Consider the following 11,620-nt stretch of genomic DNA (forward strand, 5'->3'; position numbering starts at 1 on the left):
ACACGTATGCAATACAGTACTGCACATTATGGTTTTCAGTTTTGTTTTTTGTTTTTTTACCTTAAAACATGCTACATTTAAATATCTGTAAAAATCAAAAAATAAGACAAGGAAAATCTTTAAGTTTTACCATATTTATTACTGGTCATAGTACAGCTACAAGGTAGTGTCATTAAACACATAATATTATGAGCCTGCACAGCAGGAAACATTGGTCAAGGGAAATAAATGGACTGAATGTTATGACACAAAATGGTTCTTCACTTGGACATAAATAAAGTGTATGAATGAAGTGTAGCATAATTTGGTAAACTCTGTGTAAAAGGCACTTTAATATTTCTCCATGACAAAGAACTGCACCAACAGCAGAAACTTACTGTCAAGCACTATAGATTACAGTCAATATTAAAATATACTTAATATATTCTATGTGTATCAAAACACTGACTTTGTATTATAAACTCCAAATATTAAAACAATAGTCAAAGATTAGATAATTATTACATAAATTATGGAATATATAGTACAAGTACATTTTCAGGACTGATCATTGGAGATGGCTGCCAGGCAGACTGTCACATCTCTGTTAGTTTGCCCCAGACAGTTGTGACTACAGGAATACTTTCTCACCAGTGTATTGGATTATTTAACTACTGTTTGCTCTACCTAGCGCTTTGAGGCTTATCAAGCTTATAAAGTGCTATATAAATCCATTATTACTGTTAGTAGTGGTTGACATCTAGTCAGATGCATCGTCTCTGACCACAATCTCTGTCCCAGTTTCTGTGTCTGGATGCTCTAACTGTGCTGTGAGGAAGGGGCTGAAAAAGAAGTCAAAACCAAACTGCAATGCATTTTGAACAGTGCGTCTCCAGTCGTGTTCAATCTTGTACTGTTTTCTGGTGGGGACTCGGGCATCTCCACAGGACAGGCAATGAATCGCTTTCAGTTCAAACACAGGCCACTTGGAGCCTAGCCGTCCTTCTAGGATGGTACTAAACTCCACCAGGCTGCCTCCATTCAAATGTAAAAGCACAGATTTGAACTCATTACTCGCTCTTAAAACAATATCTTTAGTTGAGTCTTCATCTTCTATTATTGTGCCATTTTTAGTCTTTCTCTCTTGAGGCATGCCCAGTGTAACTTCAAATTTGTATCGGTCAAAACGTTTCACATGGCATTCGTTTTTAGCTAGTTTTTTAAGTCTGCATAAAGGATTTTCTGGAATGGGGGCATTTGCAGGTTGAGGCCCATCAGACGAATCCTTCACTCCATCACACTTGGGATACGGTTCACCATAGAGACACCGCATCCAGTTCCCCACAACAACAGGAAGAAGATTAATAACTGACTGGGGCCCATTCTCTATGTCAGTTACACGAACGTATTTGAAGCGCCCAGTCCAAGTGACGCGGTGTCCCTCAAGATGAGAGCAGAGGATTTGAGTTTGAGCCATGTTAGACTCCTTCCAAGCCAAAGGACCACAAAGATTGCTATACTCAGGCCATGTTAGTGTGGAATTATAAACTTTCATACCATCTGATCTATAGACATACATCCAACAGAACAGCACCACTGCACTGAGCCAAACTAAAATGAGTTTGACGATGCTGCTTCGGGACAATGAGCGTAAAACTTTGATAGGATTCAGGCTAAAACGTGTCCACCATCGTAACACAACAGGTACCAAACAGATGACAAGCGTGACCACCATTTTGGTAACCTCCAGCGCAAGGAACCAGTGCCATAGCTGGATAATTAGCATAGCGACGAGGCCCAGCGTTAGAATAGGTAGGGCGAATAGGAACAGCAAGTAGCCAATACAGGTACGGATAAGTCCAATTGTGGAGGCGTTGTTGAGAAAAACCAAACACAACTCACACCAGGTGAAACAAACAAGGTAAGGCACCAGGCAAAGATAAGTGCCTTTAAATCCTTTTACTTGTGCCATGCAAAAAAGTAGATAGATAAGATGCCCGTATAGAAGACAGGGCACCCCGATGTTTAACGCCACAACTTCTCCAAGAGGTAACGAAAACAAAGTCATCCCAAATATTTTCAGGATCCAAAGGGAGTCCGGGAGCAGGTGGGTGAGAGAGCAGACTCCGGAGAGGACTTCAGTGAAAAGGGCTTTCCGGGCGAAAATTTGAGCGGAGGCGTGGAGACTGTGGAAGGCAGTGATGGTGAAGAACATGGCGACTGCAGCCATCTCTGAGCACGGGATCCAGGATTTGTCAGCAACAGGGAAGGAAAATACTACGAAGATCACAGAGAGTAGAAAGTATCTGAAACATAAATAAAGCGCAAAAATAATGACAAAACTGTTGCTCCATTCAAAAAGATAGATTTTCATAACAGGTGATGAATTTAAAACCCATCACTGTACACTATGGAAAAGTAGGTTGGCCATTGTTATCTGTCAAGAACAATTAATTATTATTAATTATTAATTTATAAGGGACTATGACGACAGAATGTCTGAATATCTCATTTGCGTTTTGAACATTGATGTGGGACCTTTTAATATAAGATCTCATGACTGTCTACATCTAAAAACTGCACTGGAACTGAAATGGGGAAAAGAAAAAAAGCTTTTGGTTGTGCCTGTGCTTGCTTCCCAAAAAAACCCAAAAACATTCAAAACTGGATACACTGGTGCCACTAATGCTCTTTAATAATCTGGTGATAAACATTTATAATTGCACCTACAACTGTTACATGAAATACAGCATATTGGCAAAGCTATTAAAAAAAAACGTCTGGCTGAGATTACAGAGATTAGACAGAAAAATGCTTTCTTGCTATGTTTTTAGTTGTTGTCTGGGGTTTGGGGAGGAGTAATTTGTATGTAATATCTATAGGTATATTTACTTACAAGTAAGGTTCCAAGTGTGTCCATCCAAAGTTTGTCTCAGCCTGGTCCAAGTCGAGGCCAGGCTCAAAGTGTGCCAACAGATCAGTCAATGCACGATAATTCTCCCAAGCTTTTGAATTCTGTTCAGAAAAAACAAAGAATTTATTACACTTACTGAAAGTCAAGGGTTTTGAAGGTACTACTGCACAGGTACTTACCTGAAATACCCTCAGTGTGCAGATAACCATGGAAAAGAATGACAGATAAAACACTAGCAAAGGAATACAAAATATAAAGAACTCAATGGTGAGGTTGGAGATGATAAAAAAGAAGATGAGGGCGTTGACATGGTGTGTGGGGATCAGAGCACTCAGCCACTGCATGCCGGCCCGGGACGCCCACTCGATCAGGTGCTCCTTTATCTCCAGGAGAGCGTGAAGGGGAAACTTCAGCATCTGGGTGAAGTACAAACACATAAGCTCAACTGAGTACATCATGAAACTAGGCAACATATTTGAACTGCACAACATATTGTAGCATTCTGGTGTAAGGAAACACATCAAATTTCTTCTATTTGTTTATTTTCTGAGCACAAGGGCTACTGTGGGCCGTAACCATAGACTATATAAAGAAGTGGATGTTTAACAACGCTGTCAATCGAACCTGTTGTTAACGCTAGCGGGAGTGACCTCGGGGAAATAAGGCATCTGATTTGTCTCTTACTAATTCATATCTTGAGTTGCAGATGAAATAAAAAATACCAGGATCATGTAGAGTGTGTCAATACGAACATTTTAAGATGGCCGTAACCCACACCAAAACCTTCCTATCAATTTGTCGGCAACCAAGTGTCATATACAAAAGCAGTAACAACAAAAACAACAACCCATAAACAGTTACAAAAGGCGTCAACTCTGAACTAAACACAAAATATCAGATAATTTCAATACTGATACAGAAAAATGCCACAACAAACAAAACTGAAGTCAAAATGAATTTAATCCACTGACATAATAACCTTGAAACAGGATAATCCCAGTAAACCCTTTTCCCACTAATTCATATTGTAAACAATTTGTCCTGCAGTAAATAAACAGTATGAAACACTTAAGTTTTATAATGTCTCCAATGCTCATTACTGCTTATACCATCTACAATTTACATGTTATTGATTAGGTCTAATACTGCAAAAAATAAGAAACTGCAAACAAAGCATGCAATAAATGAAAAAAATATAGTTTATCTCTTGAACAGTACGTCTGTATAGTGATTAGCGTGACAGGCCTAAATGAAAGTCATAGAATCCATTCAACACACTGCTAAGACTGTGTAGACCTTGTGTAGGTGTATTGACGTGAGATTCCATTACCTTTTGAGGAAGAGGGAGCTCGTCGGGATTTTTCACGTGAACAGCATCATCGTCATCGTCGTCATCTCCAGCTGCGGCCATGACTCGAGATGGTGCTACCCCCTGAGCGTATTTTTTGGTCATCTCGACAAAGTCATCCAGGCCCACATGGGAACAGGCTGAAAAAAACAAACGTCTAGCATTAAATATTTTGTTTATACAGGCGTTTTGTATTCAGCTTCCTGTTTATAGGTGCCATTTTGTGTACTTATCACCATTCAAAAGATATATGGCATTTTAATATGTTAATTGCTATGGCAACTGTGCTTCTTTTTCATCACTCTGAAACCCATGGATAGGGACAACCAGTGGTGGATGGAGTAATCAATTTTGTACTCAAAGTAAAAATACAGATTCAGAGGTAAAAAGTTACTCAAGTAAAAGTATCATGTGAAAAAAATCAACTGAAGTAAAAGTATTTAAGTACACGTTTAAAAATGTACTTTCAGAGTAAAAAGAAAAGTATTTTGCACAGTATTCAGTGTTGTTCATTTGTTAAAGTGTTAACAGTGATGAAATGTATCAACATGAATATATTTATCTATCTATTTATTTTTGTTTACTCAAAAAGTACTTTCTACTTTTCAGTCCAGTTCAAAATGTAGTGGAGTAGAAAGTACAGATACCTGCTCTCAAATGTTGTGAAGTAAAAGTAAAAAGCATCCACTGTAAACTTTACTTAAGTACAGATACCTAAAATTTCTACTTACATTCACTGGTGACCATAGTCTCCAGAACTCTCCTCTGTTTCTTGGCAGAGCTGTTTAGTGGGCTCTGGGACACTGGTTGGCCTGTATATGAACAGAAAGTAGTAGACATACATAATTGTCTCATAATAAAGCCTAACAATAGTTTTTATTTCTCATACCTGGCTCAGTGTGGACATGCTCCACATTTTCAAGCATCTCAGAAACAGCCACAGACTTTTTTCTTTCTGGGTTGAGCTTCCAGTACATGAGCAGAGCGGCTTTTCTCACACCTCTTTCAAAACGCGACTCTGTGCTCAGCTTCTTCACCTCTTCAAAATTCTCCAAAGTGATACCTACAAAACAAATGATCACTACTTATTGTTGTGCTCAATCACTTAAAGAAGATATACGATGCTTAAATGGCTCATATGATCTGTTCTATGTTCTAATGTTGTTTCCTCATCAAAAACATACCTGGAGTTGTATTTTGTTTCATTTACACATGTTAAACACACAAACCCTGCATATTTTGGCTGAGTTCTTCTCTCAAACAGAAAAGTCTCTGTTTCATCTTGTTATGTCATACGGTAATACAGGAAGTTCTCCACTATGTTCTTAAACCCCATACACCTTCACTAAAATCATTTGAATAATTTCAGCCCTGGAATTAACAATCTCTACTGAACTAAAGGCAAAAGGAGCTGTTAACTTGAAAACTGCTGACATCACAAAGAAGAACAGAGCATTTAGAGCTTCGGAGATGTAGACAGACTAATAATAAAGGATTACTCAAACATGTGTGAATGAAACAAAATACAACTCCAGGTATGTTTTTGATGAGATAACAGCATTATAACATGACTTAAAGCTCACAAGAGTCAATTTTGTGTAATATAGGACGTTTAATAAATGAAACTGGTACATTGGCTTCCTGTACAAAACTCCAGAATTTCTAAGCCCTGCGTCTTTACACTGAAATTTTTAGCAGAATTATGTTGTTAAAATTTGTTATGTGACATTTTTCAACTCATCATGCATGACATGGAGTCAGCATGTTTTGAATAACTGGAAGAAAGTACAGAGCGGTGGGTGGAGATGGGGGGGTCAGTGAATACAGGAATTATCTGAGTACACTGACATAAAACTTTGAGTAAAGAAATGACGAGGGAACGCTGTTATAACATGGTTAATCCTCATAAAAGTTGATTCTGTATATGTTCCCTTTAAAGCCATAGTGTACTGTTGGGACATTTACCTTTCCTAGAAGCCAAACATTGCTGAAGTAGTTTAACAGCATCCCTACGCCCCTGTTTAGCTGCCTGGATCAGCCAAGTCACTGCTGTACAGTTATTGAGCTCCTCATCTCTCTCTTCTCCCAGTGCCAGGAAGTATCGTCCCATCTGGACACAAATACATAACACAATTAGCATTCAGGACATTACTACGACTTGGGTGACTTATGAGCACCTAAGAATAGCTCACCATATGCTACATTATGTAAAAATCAAACTAACCTTCATCTGGGCTTTGGCATCTCCTGACTTTGCTCTCTCCTCCAAAACCTCAAAAGTAAATTCCTCTTCTTGGTCTCCTGGAAAAAAAAACAACAACAAAAAAACAAACAAACATGGGGAGTAATTGCACAGAAATATATATGTTACAGGCAAAGTTGATAATTATGCAGAAACAACTATGCAAAGCAGGAAATGAATCAGTATTCTCAACTTTGTTTAGGCATTTTATAGAGTTGTCCAAAAAAAGTCCAACTCATGAAAAATGTTTTTTTTCCTCACTGGTTAGGTCATCTCAAATTTATTTTATTCACAAAAAGTGACTTCATAAATGAGGTCACAGACTGTAACATTACAGAAATGAAAATTTTGGTTTTCACAGTTTCCTGGGGTCAATAATCATGAATAATTGTTAAATTGTGTGTTGTTGTTTTTCTCACAATAATCGTAAAACTAAAATTTGACATTGTGATATCCCTACTGAGTGCTATGTGACAGTTATTAGTATTATTATTGATGTCAACAATTATTATTATTATTATTATTATTATTATTATTATTAGTAGTAGTAGTAGTAGTAGTAGTAGTAGTAGTAGTAGTAGTAGTAGTAGTAGTAGTAGTAGTAGTAGTAGTATAATTATTATTATTATAGATTATAAATGTTGTCAGTAACATATACAGAATATATTGCATGCATCACACTGACATACATGTACTTAGTCACCTGTAGGAATGTACAGTTATGGGTCTGAACATGAAGAGCAGCTTAAAAATGGGTGTGTTTAAAAAGACCATTTTGTCTTAAATGTATCTTATGCAAACATGAATAAACAGCGGTTTTGTTGATGTTGTCAGCTTTAGTAGTTAAAAAGTTTTAGGAAATAAAAATAAAATCCAAAAAGCATATGTAAAATGAATTGTCTAATGAACACATAACCAGAAGTACAATCTCTTTTCGTAAAACTAGGCTATAGGCTATATTTACCTTCAGTGACCCAGACAATCAATCTGTAGTATAGATTCAGTGTGCTGTGTTATACATTGATTCAGAACACAAACATTTGGCACTCAGCTAAATAAGCTGACTTGACATTACATGATAAGGGAGGTTTTCTGTGGGTCAGCAAATTGGGAGAGGCTATTTTACATAACGTTTGAATGTGTGGAGTTACCATAGAGAAAAAAATAGGAGTGGTAGCCTGCATGTTGCACTGAGAGACACAAAAAAGTATGAGAAATAAATTTGAATTTTTGCAAAGATAACCATTTACCTGGCTCTGGTGTGAGAGGGGTTTGCGGTGGTGTGCTTGCTCCAGAAAGGGGACTTCCAGGGGAGGCTGCGTTGAGCTGAGACCTACCCCCAATAGAGGCACTCCGGATGGGCTGACGCAGAGGGGAGTCAGGTGGGGTGGAAAAGGAAGACGAGCGTGAAAGCTGCCCTGGAGCTAACCGTGGAGAGGCAGTGGAGGTCGAAGGGGTCGCTGGCAGCGTTGGCATGTTGACTTTAGGTCTGGTTCGATTTGAGGTAGCAGATGACGTGGACACTGAAACACCTGATCTGATAGCAGGGCCACTCGGGACTCCGGTTAGTGATGGGTCCATGACTAAAACAAAGATAAATGATATATTTTGTAACGTTTAAAAGCATTCAAACTGATTACTTTGGGTTAACCTATAGAGCAGATGTTATACCATAGTAACACATGGGGATTATTTTAACCTAGGTACTATGATGGCATTAAACATATGGTTGCATGATGTTCTGTTTATTTTTAGTCAAGGGAGCTATGGAAAGGTCTGGCTATATCTAGACAATGGCATCCTTCATATGCCCTGAATGGGAAAAGTGTGCACAGTTGCACAATGGGGAACCCCCGTTATAAAAAGAATAGGCTCAAACAGGACACTGATGACCCCATAATAAGCAGCTATAGTGTTAGTTAGCCCAAAAGTACTTGATGTAGAAACGTGGGTAGGTGACACATTACGACGTAACTGTCTCAAATAAACACTGATTTCCAGCCTTGTGGAGTTTGCAACCTTTTAGCTACATCTGGACTTGTTTTTGGTTGATGTTTAGCACTGACCTTTGCAGACAGATGTGCCTTGAACTCGATCGATGGCGACTTCAAATACAAATTTACTTTACAGTGTCTCGAGGCATTTTATCCTTTCGTTTTTGTCGCTGTTGGATGTATGTTTAGGGCGGTTCTGCGTGGTCAAACTCCAAACAGACAATACAAGGGACAAAACGGGTCAGCTGCTTCCCTGAACGAACACGCCCACCCTGCAATCCGCGGCTCTGATTGGCTCACGGGGAGTACTCTGAGTCCTGTGATTGGCTACCGTGTGGGTTCTGTGGCAGACATTAGTAATCGATCTCCAGCCGAACATCGTTTTTAAAACCTTTATTAAACGAAAACCACCCCTACATAGACATAATTAAGGTTATACTAATAAAGATACATTTCTTGGTTAAGCCTAAGTAGTTTTCTTTGTACAAATAGAGCGAGGTAGTTGGTTATGTCTGCTATTGATTTTAATTCTTATTGCATGACACTTTATTCTTATTGCACAAATTTTATTATTTAAATGACTTTTTATTCTTATTCTTAAATTCTATCCCGTGGTTGTGGCATCTTGTAACTAAGAGAATTTCCCTTCGGGGATCAATAAAAGTGATTCTGATTCTTCTGATTCTGAATTCCTGCAAAACACATGTAATGTCAATTTTGTACCACACGAGGGCATACTTGCATATTTCTGAAAGAGTAATGAGTTGACTCCAATGTGTGAACCAGTCCAAATTACTTTTTAAATATTTGACAGGTAAGTAAATTTAGCCTGTGCGTACAACATTACATATTATGATCATTTTTAATATTAAGAAGAAGAATGTATTGCAGATAAAAGAATGAAGATAAAAGATTGCTGAGATAATATGTCTTCATTACTTTTAATTTATTTTTCTGGGCTTCCTAAAAGAGGGCTACAACTCAAATGGAAAGGAAAAGGAAATAAACTAATTAAAAAGATAAGACAATAAGAACCATCTGGACGGGAGGATTAAAGATCAAGTCTAGAGCAGAATAGAGTATCCTGGGAAAAGTAAGAAACGGGGGCAGTAATTGCTTAAGTGCAGCTGCAAGAAGTAGTTATATAAATGGTTCTAGATTAGTAGATTAACACAATCCTGTTGAGAGGATAAGCAAGTTCCTCATACTTCCCATTGTTTAAAAAAGCCTCAAGACACATGACTGCAAATGCAATTTTGATCTGAATTAGGAAAAGCAGCTCAAGGTGAACTGTGATAATGTGGTTGTTTTCTTTGGAGCAAGTCTGTTTTCATTGTGCCAATAGCCAATCTAGTTAAGGAATCTGTCCAAATCACATTTCACTGAATTAGGTCTGAAAATACCCTTTCATGTTTTGTTTTATTTTATCTGTTTTGAGATATATAACCTACAGTCTGTGTAAAATGTCTATACTGGTACGAAGTGGTGGTAGCAGTCTTCAATATATAAAATACACGAAGAAGAGTAAGACATGTAACCATAGCAACGCAAGACTGCAATGATGATGTGTTTTCCATCATGAATTCAAGTCACTGAGTTTTGGCCTTTGAAGTTTCCCCTCTCCATGAACAAAGATTGAGTGAGTCGTCATCACAACTAAACTCTTAACATTACATGCTTAATGTTGCTGCTAAAGATGAGCCTTGATAAAGCCTTCTATAGACAGCCATGACAGTGACATCTGATATAGTTCCACAAACAGGAAATTTAGCCAGCCATCAAGCCATGTATTGATTTGTTACTAGGTTTAGGTCTGTAGCCCATGGGAGTAGGCCAGTGCACACTGAAAGGAGCAACCACTTTATTTTTACTAACAAAGCTAGAATCAAACAACACTGTCAACACAGTCTCTCAGTGTGCTTTAAAACAAATTAATGCAAAAAGCTATAATAGCCCACCCATAACGAACGTGGACAGTATAATAGCTAATTATCCAGCTGAAAATTGGATAGGATTCTGTGGAAAAACAGCCATCAGCGTTTCCCCAAACCACAGCCAAACCCGCAGATACTTGTGTTTGCCCAAATAACATTTACAAATCTTGTTGGATTTTTTTTTTCTTTAGACTGCATTGTATTTGTCATATGTTTAATAAAATGTGGGCATCTTGGAGCCACTGTTGGGGTGAGTGAGTCATGGAGAGCCTGATTACCTTCACATGACGTCATCCAAAGACCTTTTCAGCGGAAAATTGAGGTCAGTTTGGCTTGAAGTCTGCTTTTACAATGTTATGTCTGTGTGCTTGGCGGGGATTTCTAATGACTGTAAATCTCTAATACAACAGTTACGCTGGGAGGCAAAAGTGTATATATTTGTTTATTCAGGCATTTAGATACACTATACTATTAGATATGAAGATTGCATAATTGGTCACAGGGCCAAAACCATGCTTAAAAGTCATTATGACATAACTTGAAGATGTCTAGAAAAAGAGGAATACTATTCTGGGGGTACTTAGGACAACTTACTGATATAAGCCTTAGCATTCTTGCACTAAAAATTATAGCCTATGTGATGGCTGAGTGCAAATTGATCTGATCCCAAGTGGATAGTTGACAATAAAAGGGCAGAGAATAAAAGTGATGCGATGAAACTCATCCTCTTCCTCTGTATTATCTTGTGTCTAGTCTTACCTTTAGCCTGCAGCAGTGGGTTACATTATGCAGCCAAGCACAAAGGATGTGAATGGCAGTGGCACAGTGAAGAGAGGCAGAGTCAGGCAGCTGTGCGTAAGTAATGCTCCCACCAGAATGTGGGTCACACTATCACCTACTTTTATAATTAACAAGTCATGGTATCTCACTGTCTGTCAAGATGGCATCATCTCATAATCTACTGATATTACTCTTATATTCAGCATTTTGAAAATCCTCTGGAGAAACAACATTAATTACGCAAAGTGTGACTTCATTTTTCATTTAGACTGAATAGATCAGAAATGAATGACATTCTGGTTCTGGTCTCGTTTTTAAAAATATTTAATTTATAAGACTGTATATATAATATTATTTAAAATGAACTAATGCTGTCGATCCTGTGTTATTCAAGATAAATATAAAGACCCTGGTTCTGAAACCTCACTT

General features: G+C 37.9%; 1 protein-coding gene across 3 annotated transcripts; it reads right to left on the bottom strand.

Annotated features, from left to right (window-relative positions):
• Nucleotides 1-120: 120 nt before the first annotated feature.
• Nucleotides 121-11,204, bottom strand: wfs1b (Wolfram syndrome 1b (wolframin)). Of its 3 annotated transcripts, none has more exons than XM_033974047.2 (10): nucleotides 8,550-8,740; nucleotides 7,734-8,066; nucleotides 6,466-6,542; nucleotides 6,207-6,351; nucleotides 5,131-5,304; nucleotides 4,973-5,053; nucleotides 4,224-4,381; nucleotides 3,073-3,309; nucleotides 2,876-2,994; nucleotides 121-2,285 (listed from the first exon to the last, which is right to left on the bottom strand). In XM_033974047.2, the coding sequence occupies exons 2-10, from the start codon at nucleotides 8,062-8,064 to the stop codon at nucleotides 740-742; spliced, it is 2,868 nt and encodes a 955-aa protein (XP_033829938.1). In that variant the 5' UTR covers nucleotides 8,065-8,066; nucleotides 8,550-8,740; the 3' UTR covers nucleotides 121-739. The 3 variants fall into 3 exon arrangements, with proteins under 3 accessions (XP_033829938.1, XP_055080908.1, XP_055080909.1); XM_055224933.1 differs by lacking the exon at nucleotides 8,550-8,740 and adding an exon at nucleotides 11,171-11,204 and having other exon boundaries at nucleotides 547-2,285; XM_055224934.1 differs by having other exon boundaries at nucleotides 547-2,285; nucleotides 6,466-6,539; nucleotides 8,550-8,712.
• Nucleotides 11,205-11,620: the final 416 nt, after the last annotated feature.

The sequence above is a fragment of the Periophthalmus magnuspinnatus genome, chromosome 10 (assembly GCF_009829125.3).
Source record: "Periophthalmus magnuspinnatus isolate fPerMag1 chromosome 10, fPerMag1.2.pri, whole genome shotgun sequence".
Lineage (NCBI taxonomy): Eukaryota > Metazoa > Chordata > Actinopteri > Gobiiformes > Gobiidae > Periophthalmus > Periophthalmus magnuspinnatus.

What these genes read in the sequence shown, in the direction of transcription:
- wfs1b (XM_033974047.2), bottom strand. Translation starts at nt 8,064, where the DNA reads ATGGACCCATCACTAACCGGAGTCCCGAGTGGCCCTGCTATCAGATCA. An exon ending in CCCTCTCACACCAGAGCCAG is followed by an intron (nt 6,543 to 7,733) that starts GTAAATGGTTAT and finishes TTTTTTTTCCAG; the next exon opens with GAGACCAAGAAGAGGAATTT. An exon ending in ATGCCAAAGCCCAGATGAAG is followed by an intron (nt 6,352 to 6,465) that starts GTTAGTTTGATT and finishes ATTTGTGTCCAG; the next exon opens with ATGGGACGATACTTCCTGGC.